Source organism: Rana temporaria, chromosome 9, assembly GCF_905171775.1.
Source record: "Rana temporaria chromosome 9, aRanTem1.1, whole genome shotgun sequence".
NCBI lineage: Eukaryota > Metazoa > Chordata > Amphibia > Anura > Ranidae > Rana > Rana temporaria.
This window is the reverse complement of record NC_053497.1, coordinates 98,061,471-98,073,777: the sequence shown is the minus strand read 5'-3', so window position 1 is coordinate 98,073,777 and position 12,307 is coordinate 98,061,471. Positions and strand designations below refer to the sequence as shown.

The window sequence follows — 12,307 nt, the reverse complement described above, 5'->3', positions numbered from 1 at the left end:
AGCCGTGCCATTCTGCCGACGTATATTTACAGGTGTCGGTCCTTAAGTGGTTAGGCGAGTTATTCCTAAGAATTACAGGCCTACAATATAAAACGCCAAATTTCCTTGCAAAATAATGGTACCGCTTTCAGCACCTAAATTCTGAAATAATCATACCGCTAGGGAGGGAAGTTTTGGCTTTAAATATTAAGGATTCCCCAGTTATGAAATAAACTCTATAAGAAAGAGGAGTGCCCAGAGGTAGTGTGACAGTGGACCAGTGCCCAGACGAAGTGTGAAGGGGGTGAGCGGCCAGAGGAAGTGTGAAGGGGGTAAGTGCCCAGAGGTAGTGTGACAGTGGACCAGTGCCCAGACGAAGTGTGAAGGGGGTGAGTGGCCAGAGGAAGTGTGACAGTGGATGAGTGGCCACAGGAAGTGTGAAGGGGAGGAGTGGCCAGAGGAAGTTTGACAGTGAATGAGTGGCCAGAGGAAGTGTGACAGCGGATTGGATGAGTGGCCAGAGGAAGTGTGACAGTGGATTGGATGAGTGGCCAGAGGAAGTGTGACAGTGGATTGGATGAGTAGCCAGATGAAGTGTGACAGTGGATGAGTGCCCAGAGGAAGTGTGACAGCGGATTGGATGAGTGGCCAGATGAAGTGTGACAGTGGATGAGTGCCCAGAGGAAGTGTGACAGCGGATTGGATGAGTGGCCAGAAGAAGTGTAAAGGGGGTGAGTGAGTACCCAGAGGAAGTCAGACAGTGGATGAGTGGCCAGAAGAAGTGTGAAGGGGGTGAGTGAGTACCCAGAGGAAGTGTGACAGTGGATTGGATGAGTGGCCAGAGGAAGTGTGACAGTGGATTGGATGAGTGCCTAGAGGAAGTGTGACAGTGGATTGGATGAGTGGCCAGAGGAAGTGTGACAGCGGATTGGATGAGTGGCCAGAAGAAGTGTGAAGGGGGTGAGTACCCAGAGGAAGTCAGACAGTGGATGAGTGGCCAGAGGAAGTGTGAAGGGGGTGAGTGCCCAGAGGAAGTTTGACAGTGGATGAGTGCCTAGAGGAAGTGTGACAGTGGATTGGATGAGTGGCCAGAGGAAGTGTGACAGTGGATTGGATGAGTGCCTAGAGGAAGTGTGACAGTGGATTGGATGAGTGGCCAGAGGAAGTGTGAAGGGGGGTGAGTACCCAGAGGAAGTCAGACAGTGAATGAGTAGCCAGAGGAAGTGTGACAGCGGATAGGATGAGTGGCCAGAGGAAGTGTGACAGCGGATTGGATGAGTGGCCAGAGGAAGTGTGACAGCGGATAGGATGAGTGGCCAGAGGAAGTGTGACAGCGGATAGGATGAGTGGCCAGAGGAAGTGTGACAGTGGATTGGATGAGTGGCCAGAGGAAGTGTGAAGGGGGTGAGTACCCAGAGGAAGTCAGGCAGTGGATGAGCAGCCAGAGGAAGTGTGAAGGGGAGGAGTGGCCAGAGGCAGCGTGGCCGTGGATTGGATGAGCGGCTCTGGTAGTAAGCTGTTGTGTAACACAATGACCTCTCCTGCCAGTCACATTTGACTCAGCAGTTACTGTTACAAAAGCTTTCTGTTTGCCATACACCTCCTACATTCACCGATAAGGCATCATTCTGAACAATGATACTATCTGATATTATCAGATACACACAGTGTAGGGTTACGTTAGTGTCACCCACGCTGTAGGTAAGAGTGTGTGTGTGACTAGAGAAGAATAGAATGTAATATATTATATCGCCCTCCCGCTCACCATCGAGCTCCGTGAACCCAAAAAATGAAGGTGAGGTCAGAGCGGTGGGCGGGGCCGGGGCTGTCATGTGACGGTGCGGAGTGTGTTGCAGTCGGTGTGATCAGAATAGACGAGCTGTACGGAGACCATGGATCGCTATCTGTGTTATGTGACGCTGTGCCTGCTGGGCCTCGGTAAGTGGGAGAGGTGGGTGTAGTCCGGCCGGGGGGCACACAGGGATGACAGATGGAGGAGAGGGCCCTGTGCCAGGACTTGTGTGATACCAGGGGAGACCATCGCATTAGAAAACAATGGGCAGCCTTGTCATTGTCACATGAGCAGGCCATTACACAACATGCTGTCATCACATTGTATTGCTGGAAGGTGGAGGGTGCCGGACCTCTTCAAGTAGAACTAAAGCTACAACTTTTCTTTCCATTTCAGAGGCTTCTAACCTTTCACAGACCTCTCGTTGGAGAGATTTCCATTCACTTCCTGTCCCAAAGCCAACACCGGAAGTGAGAGGAAATCCCTGCAAGGTGAGGGAATCCTGTAGTGTCCCCATTGGAAGGTTTGCCTTCTATTCGGCCTTGTTTGCTGTCTGAAGCTCAATCCACATTGCTTAAGCAGACCATACACTATACAATCTAATCATACGACCTCCTTTAGACTTGCCAAACCGACAAGGCCCTTGTGCTACATAGTCAATGGTGGATCTAAAGGAGAATGTAAAATCCGATTGTATGGTCATCATAATGGGGAGACAGACATATAAACAGAAATATAGAACAGGTGTTCAATCTGAAATGAAAAAAAGTTAAACATTTAGTTACACTTTAGTGTTTTAAGAACATAATAATGGCAGATGGTTAACATTTACTTAAATGATAAATTCCCCTTTTGGACCATTTTACATGCTGCTGCACGGGAACATTTTAGGATGGGGAGCTAGAAAGAGGCGGGTAAATATGCAATTTACCAGCCCCTTCCTTTTCTGAATCAACACAGTGGGTGATCAGTACTTGTCACTCACTGGGCTCATTCATGACTGAAGCATAGTAAGCTGCTTATTACGCTTCAGTTTGTGAATGGAAGCCGCTCAGCACAGAGCACTTCCCATTCATTCACTGTCCAGTGCAGCTGAGGCTGCAGAGACAGACTGGGGAATCTTTGTCCTTATCTCTGTCTCAAAAGTGAGACGTAAGTTTAGAGCCCAGATATTTCACCAATGGCCTCCAACAAGCCTCTTAAAAAATAAAAATATTATAAATAAAAAACATAATAAATAACTAAACTATTGAAACTGTCCACCATGAGCCCGGGCTCATACTGGTGAGGGACACTGCATGTAGTTCACACAGGAATCGCATCACGTTACATGCAGTGTCCCTGGGGTGTCATTTGACCCATGGATTTGTATGGCTCAAGTTGCACAGCATGCACACCAAACTCGTGCAGGAACCCGCTCCCTTTTTTTTTGTGTCCACAACAGAATCAAATGGCATGAGTGCCCACTCCCATGCCATCTGATTCTGCTTATCACATTGTGTTTGCAAACCGATTGCAGGGTGTCGTTAATGTAACACTCAATCAGTTCACATTAACGGGTTGCGATTTTGATGCAGTTCGGAATCCAGTGTGAACTAAGGCTTAAGGCCCCTTTCACACATGTCAGTCCACCTGTCAGTTTTTTAGGCGGACCTGAACGGGCGCTCTGTACAGGTCTATGGATCGACCCGCCAAAGTGTGACGGATGGAAACCCTATTTTCCATCCGCCTGGCGGATCAGATGAAAAGGAACTCTACGGTGCGTCTTCATCCAATTCCACATAGAGGAGAGCAGCGCTCTGATAGGTCGGTCCCTGCACCGTGTGCGTAGACAGACCTGTCATCTGCCTGCTTAGCGGGGATCGATGGAGCGATCCCCGCTGAGCATAGCGGAGTCCGTATATGGACACGTGTCTGTGTGTGTGTGTGTGTGTATGTATGTATATGTGTGTGTGTATATATATATATATATATATATATATAATCTCTGTGCAAGGGGGCCTAAGGTAGTGTAAGTTTATATTGTTACAGTGGCTTATTTTTCGAAGTTTCACTTACCGTATTTATCGGGGTATTGCGCGCTCCGGCGTATAGCACGCACCCCTAATTTTGACCCTAAAATCCTGTAAAAAAACATTTTACTACTTACAGTTTTGGTGTTATTGCCGGTGGCCTCATCCGGTCCGGCTGCCGCCTCGGTGGTGTCCTCCCGGCTTCTCCCGCGCTGTCTTCATGTCGAATTCCCGCGCTCAGTTTGAATGCCTGCGCCGACATATACCGAGCGCAGTACACTCGGGTATATTCGGCTAGGCTCAGCTTCTCACGCGTAAACGTCAGAGCGTGACTACGAGTGAAGCCGAGCCTGGCCGAATGTACCCGAGTGTACTGCGCTCGGTATATGTCGCCGCAGGCATTCAAACACGGCGCGGGTATCGGCGTATATTGTGCACCCACGATTTTGCCCTGATTTTCAGGGCAAAACAGTGCGCGATATACGCCGATAAATACGGTAGTTGTCCATTTCTAAGATATTTCTTATACATTCATACTTATAGCAAAAATTACACCCAAAATCCATTCTGCTATTCCTCCTATACCACATGTGAGACTTTCTCACAGCCTGGCCACATACAGAGGCCCAACATGCAGGGAGCATAAATTACACATCTAAGTTCCTGGCTACCTATTACACTGTAGTGGCACAGGTCAGCACTGTGGGCACTCCTGATCCAGCCCAGTCGCACTGCCGCCTCCTCCTCACATGCTGTATCGATCGGGGTGAGGCGCGGAGAGCGCTGGACCGGACACCCACCGGTTTGTTGACAAGTGACTTCTCCGTCGTTGGACAGAGCGATCATGTGGTAGCCCATTACCCCAATCTATGATGCGCAGGGTCCAGAGGACCCGGCGATCAGACTTCCAGGTGTGGGCACCAGGGGGTGCGCGGGAAGCACAAGTTCGGGAGGAAGTCGATGTACGCCCTCCCAGAACTAGCCGACCATGCTGGTGGTAAAATAAGGGCTCTGATCCCTGGTGATCTTTCATGTTTTTCAGGTAGATCTCCACCTCTCAAAGCTTGCCTACCCCTGTGCTAAAAGAAGCGTGAATATAAATAACTTTCCAGCATGCCCCCCTAACCACCATCCCTTCCTCCCATCTGGGCTTTTTGCTGCAAGTATTTCACGTTGTTTCTGCTGCACACTTTGGCTTGTATGTCTCTATAGAACACTGAAAAGAGCCACTGCGTGTTGTGTGGAAAAACAGGTATTCGATTCATCTAAACCAATGGAAGGCTTGCAGTAGCTGGAGAGCAATGAAGTGGTGCTGTTCACGCTTCTTTTAGCAGGTATTGGGCCAGATTCACATAGAGATATGACGGTGTATCTCCTGATACACCATCGTATCTCAGAGTAGCGTCGGTCGTATCTATGCGACTGATTCATAGAATCAGTTGCGCATAGATATGCCTAAGATCCGTCAGGTGTAACTGTGTTACACCGTCGGATCTTAACTGCAATTTTAAAATGGCCGCTGGGGGCTTTCTCGCTGATTTACGTTGAGAATATGTAAATCGGCGAGATACGCCAATTCACGAACGTACGCAGGCCCGACGCAGTCACTTTACGCCGTTTACATAAGGGTTTTCCGGCGTATAGTTACCCCTGCTTCTATGAAGCGCAGCCAATGTTAAGTATGGCTGTCGTTCCCGCGTCGCATTTTGAAATTTTACGTTGTTTGCGTACGTCGATTCACAAACCCGCTGGACGCAAGTTACGCTCACGCCGAAACCAATGACGTCCTAGCGACGTCATTGGGAACAATGCACGCCGGCAACATTTCCGGACGGCGCATGCGCTATTTGATCGGCGCGGGGACGCGCCTGATTTGAATAGTACACCCCCCCCCCCCTAGCCGCGGAATTCGAATTCCGCCGGGGGATTTACGATACGCCGCCGCAAGTTTTGGGGTAAGTGTTTTGTGAATTACCCACTTGCCTCAAAAACTTGCGGCGGCGGATCTTAAACCACATAGGTTACGCGGATCTAAAGATCCGCTAACCTATGTGAATCTGGCCCTATGTTTTTATATACAAGTGACCCCCGTCATTAATTTACCCGCTTGCCAGCCTTATACAGTACATTAGAGCTGCACGATTAATCGTTAATGCTAGTTCACACCAGATGCAGTTCCATGCGCTCTTGTTTCTGCACTATATGCATGCGCAGTGTTTTCCGTGTATTCCAATGGCTCTAGTTCACACCAGTGCAGTCGGTTTCTGCTGCAGAAAAAAAAGTAGTGTGCTGCATTTTTTTTTTTTTTCTACACAGAACTGTACTGGAACTGCACTGATCGATGCAGAAACTGACTGTATTGGCGTGAGCTAGAGCCATTGGAATACATGGAAAGCACTGTGCATGCATTTTTAGTGCAGGAAAAAAGCGCACGGAACTGCATCTGGTGTGAACTGCTTCACTGCAGGTATTCCCTTAGTTAAGATACCGGCACTTAAACCTGAAGCCGATTGAAGAAATGGCTCAGGTGAGGACCTTGCTGAATCCCTGGACAGGTATCCTTATATTAAAAGTCATCAGCTACAGTATTTGTAACTGCTGATTTTCAACTTTATTTTGGGGGGGGGGGGGAGACTGGAACTCCGCTTTTAAAGTAGGAAACTTAAAGGAGAAGTCCAGCCTGAGCTTTTTAGGCAGGGCTTCTCCTCATGGTCACAGGGGTGCAAATCGTTTTGCACTCCTGTGACCCATTTTCAGCGGAGAGCAGTCTGAAGTCCGCTCTCTGCTGACGTCACTGCCATCAGTCAGGGCAGCGTATCATTCCGACTTCCCAAGTCAAGATCATATTGAAGTGCTGACTGTCAAGCAAGTAGCAGGCTTCGTAAGCTTAAAGTGGTTCTAAAGTCCAGACGTTTTTTTTTAATCTTAGTGCATGAAGATGATAAACCTTGTGTGTGCAGCAACCCCCCCCCCCCCCAATACTTACCAGAGCTCCCTCTCGATCCAGCGATGTTGCACGAGACCCAGGAAGTCTAGGGACTCTCCCTTTTTGATTGGAGAGGGAGAGAGGGAGAGATATGGCTGGCTCTATGTCTGAAATCTGCTTGCTCTGGGGGCAGGAAGGAGGAGCCAGGAGCATTAGCGATGACCCTAAAAAGAGGCAGATTAGGGCTGCTCTGTGCAAAACCGCTGCACAGAGCAGGCAACTATAACATGTTTACAATTTTCAAACAAAGACGCTAGTAAAGGTTTTCAATACACACCGCTAGTTGGCAGTGCCAGTATTATTCATGACCAGTTCACTTTTAATGTTCTGCAAAGAAGGAATTCTGAGAATCCAAGAAAGGCAAAAGCCATTTAATCATTAATTTTTGCTAGCAAAGGCTTTTTTTTATTTTTTTTATTATACGGATTATCTGAAAGAGTGCATTTGATTTAAGATGCTTTTGGCTCCATGCACAGTGGGCTTAAAAAAACAAAACAAAAAAAAAACTTTTCTTGGCAGTAAAAGAAAAACACTTTTTTTTTGTACAAAGTTTAGGAGAGTTTTTTTTTATTATTTTAATTAATTTTCTGCCGGTAAGCTCCAGAAACGTAAACCAGAAGGGTTTTTCTTTCTCTGCCTTTAAACCTTGAGCTTAAAATATGCCTGTAATCATTCTAATGTGCATGGGACATGTGCAGGATAACATTGAGCTGCTTCTACAGGCAGAATGCTTGTTATACTCGCTGTGGAACTTAAGGGGTTAATCCCCTCTGTATGCACAGATCCTTCCCTTCTTGCATTGTATGTCTTGGGAAGGCCAGCTAACGCACTCAGGCTCGGTTCACACCTATGCGAATTGAATGCGCGTTTTATCGCATCCAATTCGCATAGCAGGAGAATGTGACTGGCTCTCTATGGAGCCGGGTTCACATATCTCCGCAGCGGGTGCGGTGTGCAGGAAAAAACGCGTGCCTTTTTTGGTTTGTTTTAGGTCCGATTTCAGCCCAAAAATCTGACCTGAAATGGCGAACCAGCACGCACCGGACCCCTGCTGTGCGACAGATGCAGCGATGGTGTGAACCGAGCCTAAGTCAGGTAATTGCCAGACCATTTTATCTTAATTTTTACACAGTCTACTGACTGGTATGGTACCAGCTGATTGGAAAAAAGCTAATGTAGCGCCCATCATTAGAAAAGGACTAAGATGTATCACTGGGAACTACAGACCAGTTAGCCTAACATTAATAGTATGCAAGCTTTTGGAGGGAATGATGAGGGACTATATACAAGATTTTAGCAATGAAACCGGTATCGTTGGCAGTAGGGCCGAAACAACGAATCGATTATGAAATTAATCGATTACAATTTTCATAATTGGTTAATCGGCCAGTAACATAGGGTTAAAACTAAAATTGGCCCTTTATAGTACAAAAAAGCAAATGGCTACTGTAAATATTACTTTCACTGTCCCACAGTAAAAAAATGAGCCCCTTACAGTAGCGATTATTTGCTCTTTTTGTACTTATTTTTTTTTTAACCCCATTATGTTACTAAACATCTCAGGCCTGGGTCACTTCTCTGTTTTTTGGTGCTCTTTGCAGAAACACACTACAGTTAATTTACATGTTTTCCTATGGGACACGTTCACATCCATGATTTTTTTTTTCCAGCTGCTGCGTATTTGGAAAGGGCAAGGAGTTTTTAACGCAAAACGGGGCTTTTTTTTTTTTTTTTCAATATACTTCAATGGAGAAGCTGCAGAAAAGCATGTAATGTGTTTTTGCGGCAATTTGTGTTTTGTAATCTGCCCAACAACAAATTGGCCCCCAAAAAATGCTAAAAAAGAATTAATAAGGCTATTATCCGATTAATCGAAACAATAATCGGTTAACTAATCGATTTATGAAAATAATCGTTGCAGCCCTAGTTGCCAGTAATTGGCCATTTTGACAATTGTTCTTACCAAACCAATCTATTAACCTTCTATGAGTAGGTGAGCTGCCATCTAGATAAAGGAAGGCCCATAGACGTGGTGTATCTGTATTTTGCAAAGGTATTTAATTAAGTTCCCCATAAACGTTTACTGTACAAAGTAAGGTCTGGCGGCATGGTCCAAAGGGTGAGCACTTGGATTGAAAACTGGCTACAGCGGTGAGTTCAGAGGGTAGTGATAAATGGGGAGTATCGGAATGGTCCGGTGTAGAAAGTGGGGTCCCCCAGGGTTTGGTTCTTGGACCAATCCTATTTAATTTATTCATAAATGATCTGAAGAATGGGATAAATGGCTCAATATCAGTATTTGCAGACAATTCTAAGCTAAGCAGGGCAATCGCTTCTCCACAGGATGTAGAAACCTTGCAAGAGGACCTAAACCTATTAATGGGCTGGGCAACTACATGGAAAATGAGGTGTAATGTATAAAAGGGGGAGAACCTCTGGGGGGACCTAGGTGTCCTAGTAGGTGATAGGCCCATCAATGGCATGCAATGCTGCTGCTGCAAGAAAAGCCAATAGATTATTGGCATGCACTAAAAAGGGGATTAACTTGGCGATAAAATGATAATTCTCCCACTCTACAAGACTCTGGTCCGACCGCACCTGGAGTATGCTGTTCAGTTCTGGGTACCAGTCTTTGGGAAGGATGTGCTGGAACTGGAGAGCGTCGATGGAAGGGCAACAAAGTTTATAAAGGGTCTGAAGGACCTTGGTTATAAGGAAAGGTTACAAGCACTGAACTTATTCTCTCTGGAGAAGAGACACTTGAGAGGGGATATGATTTCAATGTATAAATGCCATACTGGTGACCCCACAATAGGGATAAAACTTTTCAGCGAAAGGAAATTTAAAGACCCGCAACCGTTCAGTAAAGCTAGAAGAAAAAATGTTTAACCTAAACTGTGTAGAGGGTTCTTTACTCTAAGAGTGGTAAGGATGTGGAATTCTCTTCCACAAGCAGTGGTTTTAGCGGGAAGCATAGATAATTAAAAAAACTATTAAATGGCCACCTAAACGACCACAACATACAGGAATATACAATGTAATATTGACATAAAAGTGCGAACACCAGGGGTTGACAAATTTGCTTGGAATCTAGGAGCCAGCTAAAAAAGTTAGGAGCCAGAAAACGCGCCCCGTCCCGACGCGCTTGCGCGCAGAAGCGAACACATACGTGAGCAGTGCCCGCATATGTAAACGGTGTTCAAACCACACATGTGAGGTATCGCCGCGATTGCTAGAGCAATAATTCTAGCCCTAGACCTACTCTGTAACTCAAAACATGCAACCTGTAGAATTTTTTAAACAACGCCTATGGAGATTTTAAAGGGTAAAAGTTTGTTGCCATTCCACGAGCGGACGTAATTTTGAAGCGTGACATGTTGGGTATCAATTTACTCGGCGTAACATTATCTTTCATAATATTAAAAAAATGGGGATAACTTTACTGTTGTCTTATTTTTTTAATTAAAAAAAGTGTAATGTTTTCCCAAAAAAGTGCGCTTGTAAGACCGCTGCGCAAATACGGCGTGACAGAAAGTATTGCAACGATCGCCATTTTATTCTGTGTATACAGACTGCAGTGAAAATCTCCTCCTACCTGAACTCTTTCGCACTGGCGAAACTGCAGTTTATCACTAACCATGGTATACATGTAAATAATGAATAAACCAACAGCATATTAAATCTCCAATTTAAAATTTGAATTAATAAATCCACCAGTGCCTGAGTGTGTCAAAAAAGTATATATAAATTCAATGTGCAAAAGTCCAATACTCCAAAAACTCAGAAATGCTCCTTTAAAGTAAATGAATAAGTAGTGAATCTTCCACCAGGTTGTGCCACTGCCACCAACTTCCAAAATGCACACTCACCAGACCCAAATATATCAATCGCCTGTAAAATTTCTCCTCTCATCAGCCAACATGCTATTTCCCAGATGTAGAAATGCTAGATGTTTCCTCTTTGCAGCCCACTCACTGTTTTCCTTTTTTCATGCAGGGGGTGTTGCCTTATTGTCTTAAAAAAAAAGGGGCTCGACCTAGTGTAATATGCTCAAAGAACCGCTTTATTAATATAGAACATATAAAATACACTCACATGGTGTTGTGCCTTTAGACCGGCACCAGTCTCTCTAGCATTACCGAGTGGCACTTGTGCTCATCCGTGTGTTTCGTCCAGCGGCGTGCGGGTGGAGTGTGGGTGGAGAGGGGGTGGAGCAGAGCAGTCCTCGTATGGGGGAGAGGAGAGCTGCTGCCTAAGACCAATCAAAGTCAATCCCCCCCCCTCCCCCCGCCGCTGCCGACATCTAAACGACATCTAAACTATGCGCTGGGGGAACACAACAGCTGTCATTTGCATTTGAATAGCTGTGTGTTTCCTCGCCGCGCCGTCATGTATAGCCCCTCCCCCTTTCCAAGGCACTTTGATACGACGGGTGACCTGTATCAAAGTTTCTGGGCAAGGGGGAGGGGCTATACATGACGGCGGGGTAACGCACAGCTATTGAAATGCAAATGACAGCTGTTGTGTTCCCCCAGCACATAGTAACTAGATGTTGGGAGGGGGGGGGGGGGTTGACTTGGCTTTGTCTTAGGGGACACAAGGCTGCATTAGGGACACAAGGCTGCATTAGGGACACATGGCTGCATTTAGGGACACATGGCTGCATTTAGGGACACATGGCTGCATTTAGGGACACATGGCTGAATTTAGGGACACGTGGCTGCATTTAAAAAAAGTATCGGTATTCGGTATCGGCGAGTACACGAAAAAAAGTATGGGTACTTGTACTCGGTCCTAAAAAAGTGGTATCAGGAGAACCCTAGAAAGCACTCTTGTTTTCTGTGTCGTTTTGGAGCTGCTGGTGACCGTTGTGGAGCCATGTTTAAAGGAGAATTACACTGTGTGCCAAGTGTGTTTGACCCTTTTCCGGGTCTAAGAAGGTGAGCTTGCATTACACCCGGTGAAGGGATCACAAGTCACGGAGTGAAGTTATTTTGTTAAGCACGTTTCATAGATTTCATTGTTTATGTGCAAGGTTTTCCCGTCCTAATTCTGGGGTAAGATTTGCCCTAATGTCAGCTTACACAATATGAACTGTTATGAATGTGAAATGACGATACTGATGAGTGATAGAAGAACTGGCTTCCGAGTAATCTGTTTGTATGACTATTCATTTCCTAAACTTGCTGAGGTCTTCCTCTGGTTTTATTCTGTCCAAGTACTATTTCACAGCGAGATTTAGAAATGGAGCTGCAATATAATTCTTAGAACCTCTCCTGTTTAGCATTGCCTTGCTGTGCAACAGGATGAAAAGAAAATCTGCCCAAGGTCGCTCAAATTTCCAGAATGCCCTGAACCATCTCTTGTTCCAGGGAGGAGTTCCGGTCAGCCAGGGAATAATTATTCCAGTACCTCCAAGACCGGTTCAAAGGGTTCTATTCAAACCTTTTCACAATACCAAAGTCCAAAGAGAGAGAGTATTCATCTTGTTCTAGGACCTCCGATCACTCAACAAATTCCAACATTTTGGTATTCGCA

The 12,307-nt window shown here is 45.9% G+C and overlaps 1 protein-coding gene across 3 annotated transcripts in view; it reads left to right on the top strand.

Moving 5' to 3' along the window:
* The first annotated feature begins 1,799 nt into the window (after positions 1-1,799).
* The window catches only part of LAMP2 (lysosomal associated membrane protein 2), a 57,276-nt gene continuing 46,768 nt past the window's right edge, over positions 1,800-12,307 (top strand). For 2 of the 3 annotated variants that reach the window (XM_040323944.1, XM_040323946.1), the window contains exon 1: positions 1,800-1,917. In XM_040323944.1, the coding sequence (XP_040179878.1) occupies positions 1,872-1,917 (46 nt within the window). In that variant the 5' untranslated portion in view covers positions 1,800-1,871. The remainder of the gene's footprint in view (positions 1,918-12,307) is intronic. The other variant, XM_040323945.1, reaches the window with a different exon arrangement.